At 35.7% G+C, this 16,341-nt stretch overlaps 1 protein-coding gene across 3 annotated transcripts in view; it reads left to right on the top strand.

The window, feature by feature from the left end:
- Nucleotides 1-16,341, top strand: part of Dync2h1 (dynein cytoplasmic 2 heavy chain 1) — a 257,221-nt gene that overhangs the window by 173,160 nt on the left and 67,720 nt on the right. For all 3 annotated transcript variants that reach the window (XM_074066819.1, XM_074066821.1, XM_074066820.1), the window contains 3 exons: nt 2,510-2,585; nt 9,114-9,322; nt 12,967-13,071. In XM_074066819.1, the coding sequence (XP_073922920.1) occupies nt 2,510-2,585; nt 9,114-9,322; nt 12,967-13,071 (390 nt within the window). The remainder of the gene's footprint in view (nt 1-2,509; nt 2,586-9,113; nt 9,323-12,966; nt 13,072-16,341) is intronic.

Genomic DNA, 16,341 nt, shown 5'->3' with positions numbered 1-16,341 from the left:
TTGATAGATGAGGAATAATGATGATGATATAACTTTATTGATAAGAGTCATATTTAAAAAGTAAATTTCATTATGCATTGATACATGCATATAGTTTAAATTTAAAAGCTGTAAAGTTTTGCACTAAAAAATTATTCTCCCTTCTTATCTCCTGTCACCTAGATTCTGTTTGAAGGGTTACCACTGCAGTTTTTTGACTGTCCTTCAGAAATACTGTATAAATATGAAAACATTTTTTGATTATGTATGCATTTGTGTTCTTTGTAACTCATATCATCATATGACAGAGTTCTGCAGCTTTTTGAAAGAGCATATCTTACAAATCAAGTGTATTTCTTCTTAATGTGTATTTATAAATGTTTATATTATGTTATATTGATGTACATATTTTTAAGTTACATTCTTTTCAACCTTTGCTACTATGAGAAACTGTTGCAATGAATACTAGCTAATTCCTAAATGTGTAATGTCCTAAATGTGTGTATCTCTCTCTCTCTCTCTCTATATATATATATATAGAGAGAGAGATTATATATATAATCTTTTGGAATTCATTAATATTGCCAAGTTGTTTGTCACAGAAGACAAATCAGTTCACTTTCCCACACAAAAAAGTTGAGATTGTCACTTTTTCCACACAGTCTCTCTCATAAAAATCATAAAATTAGAGGTAAAAGTAGATAGAATATAGAATTGAGACCATGTCATTATGTATATATTAAATAATATTGATAGCAGCAATCTTCTCATTTGGGGATTTTAATGTATTCATTTTTAAAGTAAAGTAGATCTTTAAAAAAAATTTTTTTTCACAAACATGGTCTAATAGAGTGATTAATAAATGTTATTAAGACTAAGTTTGTAGAAAGTTTGGTTGAAATATTTTAGAAAATTTACTGCTGGTGGGAACATACCCCTTAAAGATCTTTAATTCCTAAACATTTTGTAACTTAGAGATTTAAATCTCTTTTGATTTCAAAATGTTCATAATGTTAATCTTTTTAAGATAATTATTCAAATTCTCTTGCCCTGTACAGGTGTAGCTCAGATCATTTCTTTAAGGTCTGAGTGTGTATATCCAATGACTCATTTGACATAGAAAATTTTGAGCTATTTTGAGTTATTTGGATAGCTCAAAAATGATTGAAAATCCTTCTACTCTGGATCAAGTCCTAGAATACAGGCTTCATGTGAGCACATATTGTCATTGACCAAACAGTGCTTGCAACAGAAAAAAGTTTTTGCTGAGTGTACTTTGCTTTAAAATTTTCTTGGGCAGAGGTGCGGCTCAGTGATAGAGTACTTCCCAAGAATGTGTGAGATCTTGGGTTCAATCCCTGGCATGTCAAAAAAAAAAAAACAAACCTGCACCCCTGCAAAAAAATTAAAAATATTGTAAAACTTTCATTGTTTGATGTCATCATTCCTTCTCAGACTTTATTTTCATTTGGTATTCTTATCAGTGAATAGCCAACACTCATTGAGTACACAGGGTTAGTATAAGTTTAGGGATCATTCTTTTAACAGCTCTCCTTCTGGTATCTTCACCATCCATTACAATCCAATACAACTTGTTAATTTTTTCCTAACAAGTTCTTAATTCTGTTTTCTTTTGTCTTTCTGTTCTACTCACCTCCCCATCAGGGCGGCTTTCCTCACCTCTTAGATTGGGTCATATCTCATTCTTATATATACCAAGTATATTTCTGTCTATCAGAAGTACTAAGTTTGTAGTCATGCATGTATTGGAGTGATTGTCTCCACCTCATGCATCCCTACATTTGACTGAAAGCTACATGAAAGCAGAGAATGTTTACACTGCGTTTATTCTTATGTTCCCAGAGCCTCACCTGTAGTAAATGTTTCAGAAAGTTTTTGAATGATGAATGTATGAAATTTGTATTCCTAAATACTAATACTATCCAAGTCTAAAACATTTTAGTTTGAATTTATTTTATTACATAATTTCTTATAATTAATGTATGTCCATAAAAATTGTTTTTGTTTCATATTATTCTATATACAATGTAGAACACTATGAATCTTCTTTTACATAAACACTTTAGCTCTTAGTTATAGGAATGTTTTCTGGATTCAATATGCATGAATATATAGAAAATAAGTTTTAAATGCTTTTGGAACTCTTTTTCTTTGCCATATTTTACAGGTAAAATTTATAGCTATACGGCATAAAATCAGGAAATATGTTAATGTGCACACAGTATGTAGAATAAGAAACCTGCTCTCTATAATTATTGCAATATATATATGCATATGTATATAAATGGTAAAAGTAAATATGATATCATAAAGTACTCTTCATGCTTCAGAGGTCAGTAGATTTTTTTAATTTACTATTTTAAATATATATTGATTTTATTAAAAAGTCTCAGAAGTTATGTTTTTAGTGTATATTGAACATTTTCCTTAAAATTATGAGGATAGTGATGTATACATATGTCTTTGAACACAGCTTAATCTTTACTACATTTTGTATTTCTTTTGATAGGGTTGGACCAAATTTTATGAGTTTTCTTTATCAGATCTTCGGGCTGGGTACAACATCATTGACAGGCTCTTTGATGGTGAGTCCTAACAATGGGAATTTCCATCTCCGTGTTAACAATAGCTGTGACTTGCGGTGTTATTGACAATGTGTTATTTCAAGAATGTCTTAAGTTCCTATCACAAGTTTGATTTTTTTCTTCTTGCTTTTTAATATCCTGACTGCCACATCTGTTACCTGAGGGTTCCTGTATTGCCTCTTATGGTCATTGGTTGTGATAAACACTCGTCACATTTCTGGTTGATCTGTAGCTCTCAGGAAGCAGAAAGCTAGAAAGACCTCATCATCACTTTGTGACTTACAAAAGGCTCAGACTTCAGCTGAATTATTTAGGTCTCTTTTAAGGGAACTGTTAAAATTCAGGAGTATAGTTCTCTAAAGTCAGTGCCAAGGATTTCTAGAGTCTTAAGACTATTAAGAACTAGAGTACAGATACACTGAAATAGTGCAGCAAATAAAACCATATAATTTGATCTTTGCATCCTTCAAGTCAGTAGGAGTCTAATCCCCAAGGCTTACTGTACAGGGCTCAGGCAAGGGGACACTAAAGTTTATACCAACGATGGATTACAGAATAGAGTAGATAGGTAGAAATCTTAGTTTTAAAAATGTCACAAAGAGAACTCTGTCTACACCCTCTTCCAACCCTGCCACCTCCCAAGCACTCTTCCTGAGTCTGTCCCGCTTCAGTGCACGGCATCACATTCATATCACTTCTCCAAGTTCAAAGCCTGTAACCACCCTGTTTTCTTTTCCTCTTACTTAAACACCCAGTGCTTTGGTAATTTCTGTCCTTTCCATTTCCAAATTGCATTGTGATTCTGTTCACTTCTTTTCAACTTCCTGAAAGCCTTAGTAGTATACATTGTAACTTCTTCCCTGTTCTTCTTTCTACTTAGGTACCCATTCAGACATTCTCCTTACTGCACACTAATTTATCTAATAGAAAAGTACACAAAAGCATATAGTTTTTCTCTTTAAAACCTATAGCCACATTTGTTGGCTTTTTTTCCTCTATGGCTGCACTTATTACCTGTAGGCTTTAGCAGGTGCCCTTCCTTTTGTCTTTTTTTTTTTTTTTTTTCATTTTTCTTTTATTATTCATATGTGCATACAAGGCTTGGTTCATTTCTCCCCCCTGCCCCCACCCCCTCCCTTACCACCCACCCCACCCCCTCCCACTCCCCCCCTCAATACCCCGCAGAAACTATTTTGCCCTTATCTCTAATTTTGTTGTAGAGAGAGTATAAGCAATAATAGGAAGGAACAAGGGGTTTTGCTGGTTGAGATAAGGATAGCTATACAGTGCATTGACTCACATTGATTTCCTGTGCGAGGGTGTTACTTTCTAGGTTAATTCTTTTTGATCTAACCTTTTCTCTAGTTCCTGGTCCCCTTTTCCTATTGGCCTCAGTTGCTTTAAGGTATCTGCTTTAGTTTCTCTGCATTAAGGGCAACAAATGCTAGCTAGTTTTTTAGGTGTCTTACCTATCCTCACCCCTCCCTTGTGTGCTCTCGCTTTTATCATGTGCTCATAGTACAATCCCCTTGTTGTGTTTGCCCTTGATCTAATGTCCACATATGAGGGAGAACATACGATTTTTGGTCTTTTGAGCCAGGCTAACCTCACTCAGAATGATGTTCTCCAATTCCATCCATTTACCAGCAAATGATAACATTTCGTTCTTCTTCATGGCTGCATAAAATTCCATTGTGTATAGATACCACATTTTCTTAATCCATTCGTCAGTGCTGGGGCATCTTGGCTGTTTCCATAACTTGGCTATTGTGAATAGTGCCGCAATAAACATGGATGTGCAGGTGCCTCTGGAGTAACAGTCTTTTGGGTATATCCCCAAGAGTGGTATTGCTGGATCAAATGGTAGATCGATGTCCAGCTTTTCAAGTAGCCTCCAAATTTTTTTCCAGAGTGGTTGTGCTAGTCTACATTCCCACCAACAGTGTAAGAGGGTTCCTTTTTCCCCGCATCCTCGCCAACACCTGTTGTTGGTGGTGTTGCTGATGATGGCTATTCTAACAGGGGTGAGGTGGAATCTTAGTGTGGTTTTAATTTGCATTTCCTTTATTGCTAGAGATGGTGAGCATTTTTTCATGTGTTTTCTGGCCATTTGAATTTCTTCTTTTGAGAAAGTTCTGTTTAGTTCACATGCCCATTTCTTTATTGGTTCATTAGTTTTGGGAGAATTTAGTTTTTTAAGTTCCCTGTATATTCTGGTTATCAGTCCTTTGTCTGATGTATAATTGGCAAGTATTTTCTCCCACTCTGTGGGTGTTCTCTTCAGTTTAGAGACCATTTCTTTTGATGAACAGAAGCTTTTTAGTTTTATGAGGTCCCATTTATCTATGCTATCTCTTAGTTGCTATGCTGCTGGGGTTTCATTGAGAAAGTTCTTACCTATACCTACTAACTCCAGAGTATTTCCTACTCTTTCTTGTATCAACTTAAGAGTTTGGGGTCTGATATTCATTGAGAAAGTTCTTACCTATACCTACTAACTCCAGAGTATTTCCTACTCTTTCTTGTATCAACTTAAGAGTTTGGGGTCTTGATCCATTTTGAGTTAATCTTGGTATAGGGTGATATACATGGATCTAGTTTCAGTTTTTTGAAGGAAAGTTCCTCAACATTATAAAAGCTATATATGACAAACCTACAGCCAGCATTATACTTAACGGAGAAAAATTAAAACCATTCCCTCTAAAATCAGGAACCAGACAAGGATTCCCACTATCTCCACTCCTATTCAACATAGTACTGGAATTCCTAGCCAGAGCAATTAGGCAAGAAGAAGGAATAAAAGGAATACAAATAGGTAAAGAAACTGTCAAAATATCCCTATTTGCAGACGACATGATCCTATATCTTAAAGACCCAAAAAACTCTACTCAGAAGCTTCTAGACATCATCAATAGCTATAGCAAGGTAGCAGGATATAAAATCAACATAGAAAAATCGTTAGCATTTCTATACACTAACAATGAGCAAACGGAAAAAGAATGTATGAAAACAATTCCATTTACAATAGCCTCAAAAAAAATCAAATACCTAGGTGTAAACCTAACAAAAGCTGTGAAAGACCTCTACAAGGAAAACTATACACTTCTGAAGAAAGAGATTGAGGAAGACTATAGAAAGTGGAGAGATCTCCCATGCTCATGGATTGGTAGAATCAACATAGTAAAAATGTCGATACTCCCCAAAGTAATCTACATGTTTAATGCAATTCCCATCAAAATTCCAATGACATTCATTAAAGAGATTGAAAAATCTACTGTGAAATTTATATGGAAACACAAGAGGCCACGAATAGCCAAGGCAATACTCAGTCAAAAGAACAATGCAGGAGGTATCACAATACCTGACTTCAAACTATATTACAAAGCAATAACAATAAAAAACAGCATGGTCCTTTTGTCTTTTGACATGCTCTTCTCTCAAGTCATTACGTGCTTTCCTCATCCTGTCATTTGCATCTCAGGCTCCTCTTCAGAAGGCTTTTTCTTAGCACTGAACTAAAATTAATCTTTTATTCATCCTCTTTGTTTTTGTTGTTTTAATGCATTAGTACTACCTGACATATTTATTTGTTTTATTATTTTGTTTCTTTTCCCACTACATTGAAATCTACATTAATCTACTCTGTAATCTACATTAAGCAAGGTGTTTGTCTTGTTTACTGTCTGTATCTTTAACAGCTGTAACAGTATCTAGTCTATCACAGGTATTAGAAACTATTCTGCAGCTTGTGTTTGCAAAATGGTAAGGATGGACACCTAGAATATGACCAAGTCCCATTTGAATTTTTATATGGAAGGTTACAAACTCTCTTAAATGAAGTGTAATATGTGTGTGTGTGTGTGTGTGTGTGTGTGTGTGTGTGTGTGATTTATATCATAAGATTACAGTTAAATGAACATACCCATGTAGCCAGTATCCTGATCTAAATAGAACATTTCCAGTAGCCAGATTACACTTCATGTAGTGCTGCTCCTGAAGCAGACTTCAAATACGTAACTGTATAGCTAAGTTTCTCCTGCTTGTTGTAAAACTGGAATCCTACGGCATATGTGCTTCAGGGAATAGGTTCTTCTAGCTAACCCTGTGTGTGCTAGTTCATTCCACACAGCTGCATGTAGTTGTAGTCCAGTCTCAGTGCTGGTGGACAGGACAGTTTTCAGTTTGGGGTTTGAGTAATACACTGTAGCTTTGTATGAATGTATGGATACATTCTGTGGAGTGTACATGTAGGAGTGGAATCCTAGGTTATAGGATTTGCATTTGTTCACCACTAATATTTAATACCAAATAATATTCCAAGTGAGTTTTAACTAAAAACTTTTGAATCATACATCAGAAATATGTACATACATGTACGCTTCACACAGATTTTCAGAAACTGAACCTATCTGGTCTGAAATTTGAAAAGATAATCGCCACCATTCCAAGAGCACCTCCTCCAACTCCCGTCTACTTAAGACCCAGCACTCCTCCAGCTCATGCAAGGGTTGCTGCATGCCTGGCTTCCCTGAGTTCTTGCTTTTAATGTTCATTTTGACATTTTTTGAAGGATATACCTTAATAGTATACCCGCATAGAAACTTGGTAATTTTCCAAAATGCTCTTGAACATTTTTTAGACTTGTATAGTACCACCAAGTGACAAGTATTACTAGCACTATTTTACAGATGAGGGAACAAAAGCACAGAGTTTGGACAATTTATCATGGTGTTTTTAGGTTGTGATTGAATCCTGTGATTTTTATATTTATCACACTGTTGATTTGTAAATAAAAGTCAGATGCTCTAAAATGATAGTGAATCTCATGGTAAAATTCTAATTGTATAATCTTAAGATTATAAAATTTCCTTATCTGTAGAATTAAGTTCAAAAAAGGAAAAAAATTCTATCAAGGCAATCGATAAAGAGATTAATAGCTGTGTAACCTAGAGAAAGTTTCTTAACTTTAAATCTCAGCTTCAGGTTTGTAAAATAGAAGTAACAGTAGGCTTTATCTCAGCTTGCCCAGTTGTTGTGGGGTTTAGATGGGAAAAGCCACACAGGCCTTTGACACTTCTGCACTTAAGGTCTGGGTGAAGCATTGTGGTCTTTATTATTGTTATGATAATTTGAATTCTGCTCAGTCTCTTTTGTCTCGAATAACATGAAATTTGTTTTGAGAACAATAAGTATAAGAAAAAATAAGATTTTCTTATAAAATTTCCATAAAACATGATGGCCACTTCTATTTTATAAATCAAAAGGTGCATTTATGTTTCTGTATTTCTTGGTGAACTACTTACCAGTGACTTGCATATCTATTTCTTACCTTCCATTTCACAAATATCAAGGTAGACTGAGAAAACTGAATATTGCTGGAGTCCTCTACTTAGTTACTGTTGATTAAGATAGAGGCAGGAAGCAATTTTAACTATTCCTCTACAGTATAGGCACCCTTATCCTGCCAGAGACAATATAAATCTCAATATAATGTGCTAAGGCATTGCTATCAATTTTTGTGGCTCTCTGAATTTTATAGAGATGAAATAGAACTGAAGAAGCAATTCTAACAAAAAGTTAACTAGCTAGTTTAAATATAGTCATGTGTTTCCTATATTTATGGAGGTCTGGGAGTTCTCATACTTCAACGTTATCACTGAATTGTGAATATGAGAATGTCTCTATTGCAATATAAGACCATATCATAAACAAAACCATTGTGTGGGGGTTTTGTTTTTGTGGTGCTGAGGATCAACCCTTCCCCTCCCCAAGGCCTTGCACATTCTAGACAAGCACCCTGCCACTCACATACATACCCTGTCATCCCTCCCTCCCCCCTCTTTTTGGCAGTATGGGAAGTTGAACACAGTGCCTCAAGTTTGCTAGGAAGGTGCTCTACCACTTGAGCCACTCTGCCAGCCCATTGTGTTTCTATAATAATTTCTCTTCCATTAGACTAGAAAATGGACGGTTGACTATGTAAATCATACCACATAGAAGGCTATTGTGTGAAAGTGCTTTGTAGGGTTTCCCTACTTTTAATCATTTAGACAATTTTATGAACTGAATGTTTCATTAAACCCAATAGGGAGGAATAGGACATTCCTCTGCTCATTCGTTCAATACCACACACTGTTTTGGACAGGTTCTTTTAAGGAGTTTCCAGTTTAAGTAAGTAGTATTGTGTGGCAGAAAAAAAAGAGGATGATTCTGTATTAAGAATACGTCATTTCCAATACAGATCCATGGGACTATGTGATTTTCCTCATTTAGGTGACTCACTTATACCTCAGCTTCTCCATTTGTTTACTTCTCTGATTAGTACTTTTCGTGTGTTTGCAAAAACTGAGTTTATAAGCATAAAATATTTGGAAATTTTTACTTGCTTAAATATTAGCTACTGTTAATATTGATCATTTAAAGAAATATTTTAGTTGTATTAAATATATTGGTTTATCTATAAATGTTACTATATCCAGTAATTTAGTTAACATTTTAAAATGATATTAATATTTTTTTAAATTATAGGTGCCAAAGATGTACAGTGGGAATTTGTACATGGCTTACTTGAAAATGCTATTTATGGAGGACGTATAGATAACTATTTTGACCTTAGAGTTCTTCAATCATACCTGAAACAGTTTTTTAATTCTTCAGTAATTGATGTATTAAACCAAAGGAATAAGAAAAGTATTTTTCCATATTCCATATCTCTACCGAAATCCTGCAGCATTTTGGTAGGTAAAATTAATACTTTTCAATCTGTTACTTGTATCAGATGAATTCTTTTTTTTTTTTGGGGGGGTGTTCTTATTTTATTTTCCCACAGCACATTTTTCTCAGCAAAAACAGTGCTATTCAAGGTCTAACTTAACACAGTTTACATACTATATTCTGATGTTTTGTGCTTATTTTATTTTTCTCCCATGGCTAAGATTGTAAGTACAAATGCTTGTTGCATATTGTCTTCTAAGTGTTCTCTTGATGGCCTTCTTTCCCATCTCTTCTCAGTCTTTCTTTTATTTTTTATTTTTTATTTTTTTATTACTCATATGTGCATACAATGCTTGGGTCATTTCTCCCCCCTGCCCCCACCCCCTCCCTTACCACCCACTCCGTTCCCAGCAGTTTTTGTTGAAGAGGCTGCTTTTTCTCCATTGTATATTTTTTGCTCCTTTGTCAAAGACAAGTTGGTTATAGTTGTGTGGCTTCATATCTGGGTCCTCTATTCTGTTCCACTGGTCTTCATGTCTGTTTTTGTGCCAGTACCATGCAGTTTTTATTGTTACTGCTGTTTAATATAGTTTGAAGTCAGGTATTGTGAATTCTTGAATCAATTCTTAGCACCGTTAGATTATTACTTTTGAAAAGTATAAGTAATTATTCACAGTACATATTATTTGTTTTGTCACTATATGGCCTGATTCTCTAAACTGTAGTAAAGTTTAGAGCCCTGTGAACTCTTGGGTATGTATTGAAGACTGATTGATCATAGGGTCAATAGGCTAGTGTGTCAGTAAATCTTGCAGTAACTCAAAGAATGTAGGGCTACAGTGAAAAACTGGAATGGGTGGATATACCACTTCCTAATAGGCGTGAGCATGCTCTGATGCATCCCAGAATACAAAAGAAGTCAGACATTCCTTAACAAATACCATCTTTGCTTTCTGGCCTATAAATCTAAAATAGGTCTAAAAGTATCAAAGGAATTCACTTTACCTGTCTGTAACATTTGTGTCTCCTTTAGCAAGCTGCAGTTTTGCTTCAAGGCACCACATGAAAGGCTCTTGGAATGCATGCAGCCATCTTCTCCAGAAAATAGTATTAAACATAGCCCAACGATTTTAATTCCAGTTTATCATAAACCTATATTTCTGTAAATGCCCAAATATTTTATTACATCAAATTTTTTTGGCACGATTATGGTTTGAACTCAGTGCCTCATATTTGCTAGGCAGGAGCTCTAAGACTTGAGCCATATCCCTGGCTCTTTTTGCTTTAGTTCTCTTTCAGATAGGGTCTCTTGTTTTTGCCCAGGCTGTCCTTGGACATTGATCTGCCTGCCAGTGCCTCCCACACATTTGGAGTTACAGGCACACACCACCACACCCAGGTTATTTGTTGAGAAGGGGTCTTGCTAACTTTTTGCATGGTAGCCTTGAAGTGATTGTCTCAATCTGTCCCTTGAGTAGCTGGGATTGCAGGCATGTACCACCGTCTCCAGCCTTATATCAAGTATTATATTTCTTCATGTATTACAAAGACATATATGTATATATATGATTCTGTAGTCTCTCTTTTTGTGCTTTTTCTCCCCAGAATATTTTGAGGTAGTTCTTGCTTCAATCACAAGAAAGATAATTCTTTGTTGTCACAAACTCGAGTTTGAAAATCAATGTTAAATGTATTATTCTTTTTGAATATCTTTTGTTAATGACTGCCACATCTATTTTTTCTTTTAAATGTCTTTTATTTGCCCATTTACTCAATAATATACACTGCACATCTACTTAAGCATTGTGGATGTATGTGCAGAGTTTTCTTTCTATTAGGAGAATCTGAGAGTGGATAATAAAACACCATATCACATTTATTTATTCAATATTTTAAGGTAGTGCACCCTGACAAGTCTTTCCTCTCTTATTTAAAGTTTAAATTGATGCAGACATATGAACATGATAACTGTAAGTGTGGTGAATTCTTGATCAGTGAACATGAGTATAACCAGCACAGAATCAAGAAATGGAACATTATTAGCTCCCCAGAGGCCTTTCTTCTGTTCCCTTCTAGTTGTTACCTACCCTGCCCCACCCCCACACACAAAGGGAATAGTACACTGATTTCTAATAGCCTAGATTAATTTTGCTTATTTTTGTGCTGGTTACATAAATGATATCATATAGTAACTCTCCTTTTGTTGCCAAGTGAAGATAAGTTAGTCTGGATATGTGGCTGTCAGATTTTTAGTCAACATGTCAGTGTAATGTTCTAGGCAGATAGAAGACTCCAACCAATTTAGATAAGAATTCACAGGTATTTTTAAATGAACCAGGAACCCAAGAGGTAATAGTTTTAACTTTATAGGATTTATGACAATCAGATAGGAGGAGGATGCTGGCTTTCCAGGGTGGGGGAAAAAATGAACCCATGTGATTTGTACATGTTCACGTACCCATTATGCATAGACTGCTATCCATTGTGAATGAACATGGAATTTACAATTGTTGAGCTTAAGGAACAGAAGAATTTCAAAGGACACCATGTCTTGTCTTTCCAAAATAAGACACATTTACAGGCCCTGGGCTTCCTGGAGTCACCTGTGTCCTGGAAAATACTTCTGTGACAGCTGCCAAGGATGAAGGGAAGTCATAGGATGATCTCCGCCCCCTACCTGGCAAACACAGCTCAGGGCAAACTAAAATAGCTATCTCTTTATGAAAACAAACAGAAGAATTTCCTTTGGGCCAAAATAAGTAAATCTTCCTAGCTTACTTTTCTAAAGGCACGAGTGGACAAGTGTTCAGATGACTTTCCAACAAGGCAAGCTTCTACAATGCTTAGAGTGAGTCTTAGGATGACATGGTAGGATTACCAACGTATTTCATCACAGCTCACAAGCAAACTGAAGACTAAGTGTGGAACTGCTTTAGGATAGAGTGATTTACAAGCAGTTTTTGAATACCAGAGTGTATCCCATAGGTTTACAGGGTTTCTATAAGTGGTTTTTTGTTTGTTACTTTTGGTGGGACTGGGGTTTGAACTCAGGGCTTTGTGCTTGCAAAGTAGGCACTCTACCACTTGAGTCATACCTCCAGACCATTTTGCTCTGGCTATTTTGGCAATGGGATCTTGCATACTGTTTGCCCAGGTTGGCCTGGAACCAGATCCTTCTGATCTCAGCCTCCCAAATGGATAGAAGTTCAGGTGTGAGCCACTGATGCATGGCTAGGTTTACTCTTAAGTTTTGAGAATAGATTGCTAGAATATTTGTCTTCATTCTACACAAGTAGAGCTGAACTCTGAAGACTGGTCTTCCATAAGTTGTGGGAAAAGAAGTTTCAGAGATTTTCTAAAAACATCTAAAACAGTATCTTATATATAGCAGGCACAGCTCCTGAGATGTGCTTGTTTTGATCAGTTCAGGTCCCTTCAATGTGAGAGCTGGGATAAGAAAATAGAGTATAAAATAATTAATTCACAGAGAAATGTCAACTGTAGAATATTTCCTATAGAAAACTGAGTTAAAGGACAGTGAGATTTATTGAGAAAATATAAAATATGAATACCTAATAATTTAATACTTTATAATATCTATTCTTCCTGATTTTGTTGGTGGTAAATTTAATTTCTGATGGAAACTTTTTTGCCTCTTTGTGTTTAGGACTATCGTGCTGTCATTGAAGAACTTCCAGAGGATGATAAACCTAGTTTCTTTGGTCTCCCTGCTAACATTGCTCGCTCATCTCAGCGCATGGTCAGCTCACAGGTACCGAAGAAGATATCTGCATTTCTTTTGGAGAAATGTTACTTCTCACAGAAACAATTTTAAGTTTAAAACTTCTGTTTCATTTAGCCAACACATTCCACCCAATTGTACCTTAAGTTTTAAAGGTGTCGAATAGTTTTAAGGTATTTACTAAAATTAGTAAAATAATATCAAATACTTTCAATGTCATTTAAAATGTACTTTTTTTGTTCCTGTTATATTTTCTTGTGATTAACTTATACAGTTGAATATGTCACTAAATTCAGTATTTATAGGACAGGTGCCAGATATAGGTATGTAATCTACCTTTGTATATTAGCTTATAAGATACTTTTAATGTTAATTTACTCATGATTGAATATTATGGAAAGCAAGAATTTTCAAATCACTGAAACTGAGAACTGTTATCTATAGTGCTAGTCAGCTTTCCATCACTGGGACAGATATCCAAGCAAGTCAACTTAAAAGAGGAAAGGTTTATTTCGAGTCATGGTTTTAGAGGTTTCAGTCCATTCTCAACTGGCTCCCTTGCTTTTAGGCCTGTGGCAAGGCAGAAGCATCATGGCAGAAGATCAGGGTGGAGGAAATCTGCTCACTTTCTATTTCTGCAGCCTGGAAATAGAAAGCAAGAGAAAAGGGCAGGGGACAAGGTACCCTTCAAAGACCCTCAGAGACCTACTTCATCCAACTGGGCTGCATTTTCTAACAGCTCAGTTAGCTAGGAACTCTTCAGTGGGTTAATCAACTGAGAAAGCTGGCACCCTCATGGTCCATCACATCTCAGTAGCACCACGAGCTGGAGACACTATATCCACACCACAATACCCAGCAAAAACGCTTTTCTAGGTTCTTTTGATACCTAGAATGATTGATACCAAATGATTAAGAGAAACAAACATTTATTGACTTCTCATTGTGTATGAGAAAGTGTTCTAAATGCTATATGCCTAGGAATTTATATACTCTGCATAGACTCTATGAGGTAAGGTAAGAACTATTACTTTTTCACTTTTAACAGGCAAGGAAAGTGAGACATAGAGTTACATATGATATAACACAACCAAGATCATAGAGACAGAGGCAGAACTAGAGTTGAGGCTGTGTAAGTAAAGATGTGGTCCTCTTCACCTTGTGCTGGAGCTAAATATTGTGTGTGGGGAATTATGGACCATCACATGAGGTTCACTGTGGCATCTATATGCAGATAACTCTTACAGCCTCAACTGCGTACTTTTGCTATTTACAGGCATTCTAGTTAGATTATATTTTCCTATTTAAATCTACAGCGTTAAATTTTATTTTAAGAAATTTATTGGCATGTAATATTTGTATAGGGGAATGCGTATGTGCTTATAGTGTATCTCAGATTTACCCTCCATCATTCTATCGTTCTATTCCCCCCAGAACAATTTCAACAGGTTTCCTTCTTCTGTTTTCATATATGAACACAAAATGCATCCACTGTATTTATCCTCATTCACCCTTTCCTTATGCCCACCTACCTCCCACTGGTAATCACCCGAGAAAAGACCTATTATCCTCCTGCCCTTTTTTTTTTTTTTAAACAGTATATTGACAGTCCAAGGCAGTTTCACCTTGGTACTTCAGGCCTGTATATATTGTGCTTTAATAAAATACCCCCATTACTTACTCATTCGTTATCACCAATGCTCCCCCAATACTCAACAGCTTACAGTACAGACATTATATTATATTCATATATAGATGAGTTTCAGTATTTTTCATCCTCTAACATTTTCCTTCCCTTTTCCACCTCCTGTAGTCTCCTCAGACAGATTCACAAATACAATTTTGTTCTCTCTCACTATATAAATGATCATATATGTATCTATATATACATTTAACTTATAGGTTTAGCTTCCATATATGAGGAAAAATATGCAACCTTTGACCTTTTAAACCTGGCTTACTTCACTTAACAGGAAATTCTCCAGTCCCATCCATTTATCTGCAAACAACATAATTTTGTTCTTCTTTATGACTGGATAAAACTCTATTGTGTTTATATATATATATATATATATATACACCACATTTTCTTAATCCATTCATCAGTTGTGGGGCATCTGGGCTGCTTCTAAAGCTTGGCTATTGTAAATAGTGCTGCAATAAACATGGGTGTGCAAGTGGCTCTCTCATATCCTGAAGCATGTTCCTTTGGATATATGCCTTGGAGAGATGTCACTGGAGCCTAAGGCAGTTCTAATTTTAGTTTTGTGAGGGACTTTCATATTGCTTTCCATAGTGGTTACACTAATTTACATCCTCACCAACAGTGCAGAAGTGTTCCTTTTTCCCCACATTCTTGCCAGCATTTGTTGTCATTTATGTTATTGATGATTGTCATTCCGACTGGGATGAGGTGGAATCTCAATGTCGTTTTGATTTGCATTTTCTTTTGGCCAAAGATGTTGAGCATTTCTTATGTTCATTGGCCATTTTTATGTCTTCCTTTGTGTATTGTCTGTTCATTTCATTTGTCCATTTATTCAGTGGGTTGATTCTTTGAGCGATTAGTTTTTTGAGTTCCTGTGTATTCTGGTTATTAATCCCTTGTCAGATGTTTAGCTGGCAAATATTTTCTCCTATTGTGTAGGCTGTCTCTTCAGTTTGGTGACTGTTTCCTTTGCTATGAAGAAACTTTTTAGTTTTATGCAGTCCCTTTTGTCAGTACTTTCTCTTAATTGCTGAGCTATTGGAGTTCTATTCATGAAGTTACTATCTATGTCTTTGTGGTCCACTGTGTTCCCTATTTTTTCCTATATCAGACCTACATTAAGATCTTTAGTGCATTTTGAATTGGTGCTAGGATAGGGTAAGAAACTTGGGTCTAGTTTCAGTCTTCTCAGGTGGAAATTTTCCCAGCACCATTTGTTGAAGAGGCTGCCTTTTCTCCAACACATATTTTGGGAACCTTTGTCAAAAATCAGATGGCTATAGTTGCATGGGTTTGTGTGACTTCTATTCCATTGGTCTTCGTCAATAAAAACAGTACCATGCTGTTTTTATTATTATGGCTCCGTGTATAGTTTGAAGTCAGGTATTGGGATATCTACAGCATTTCTTTTTTGGCTCAGGATTGCTTTGGTTATTAGAAGTTTTTTGTGCTTCCATGTGAACTTTAAGATTGACGTTTCTATCTTGGTGAAGAATGTCATTGGAATTTTGATAGGGAATGGATTGAACATACAGATTCCTTTTGGTAGTGTAGTCATTTTCACAGTATTGATTCTGCCAATCATGAGCAGA

The sequence above is a fragment of the Castor canadensis genome, chromosome 2 (assembly GCF_047511655.1).
Source record: "Castor canadensis chromosome 2, mCasCan1.hap1v2, whole genome shotgun sequence".
Classification (NCBI taxonomy): domain Eukaryota; kingdom Metazoa; phylum Chordata; class Mammalia; order Rodentia; family Castoridae; genus Castor; species Castor canadensis.
The sequence above is the reverse complement of the archived record's forward strand: the minus strand, read 5'-3'. Positions and strand labels throughout refer to the sequence as shown.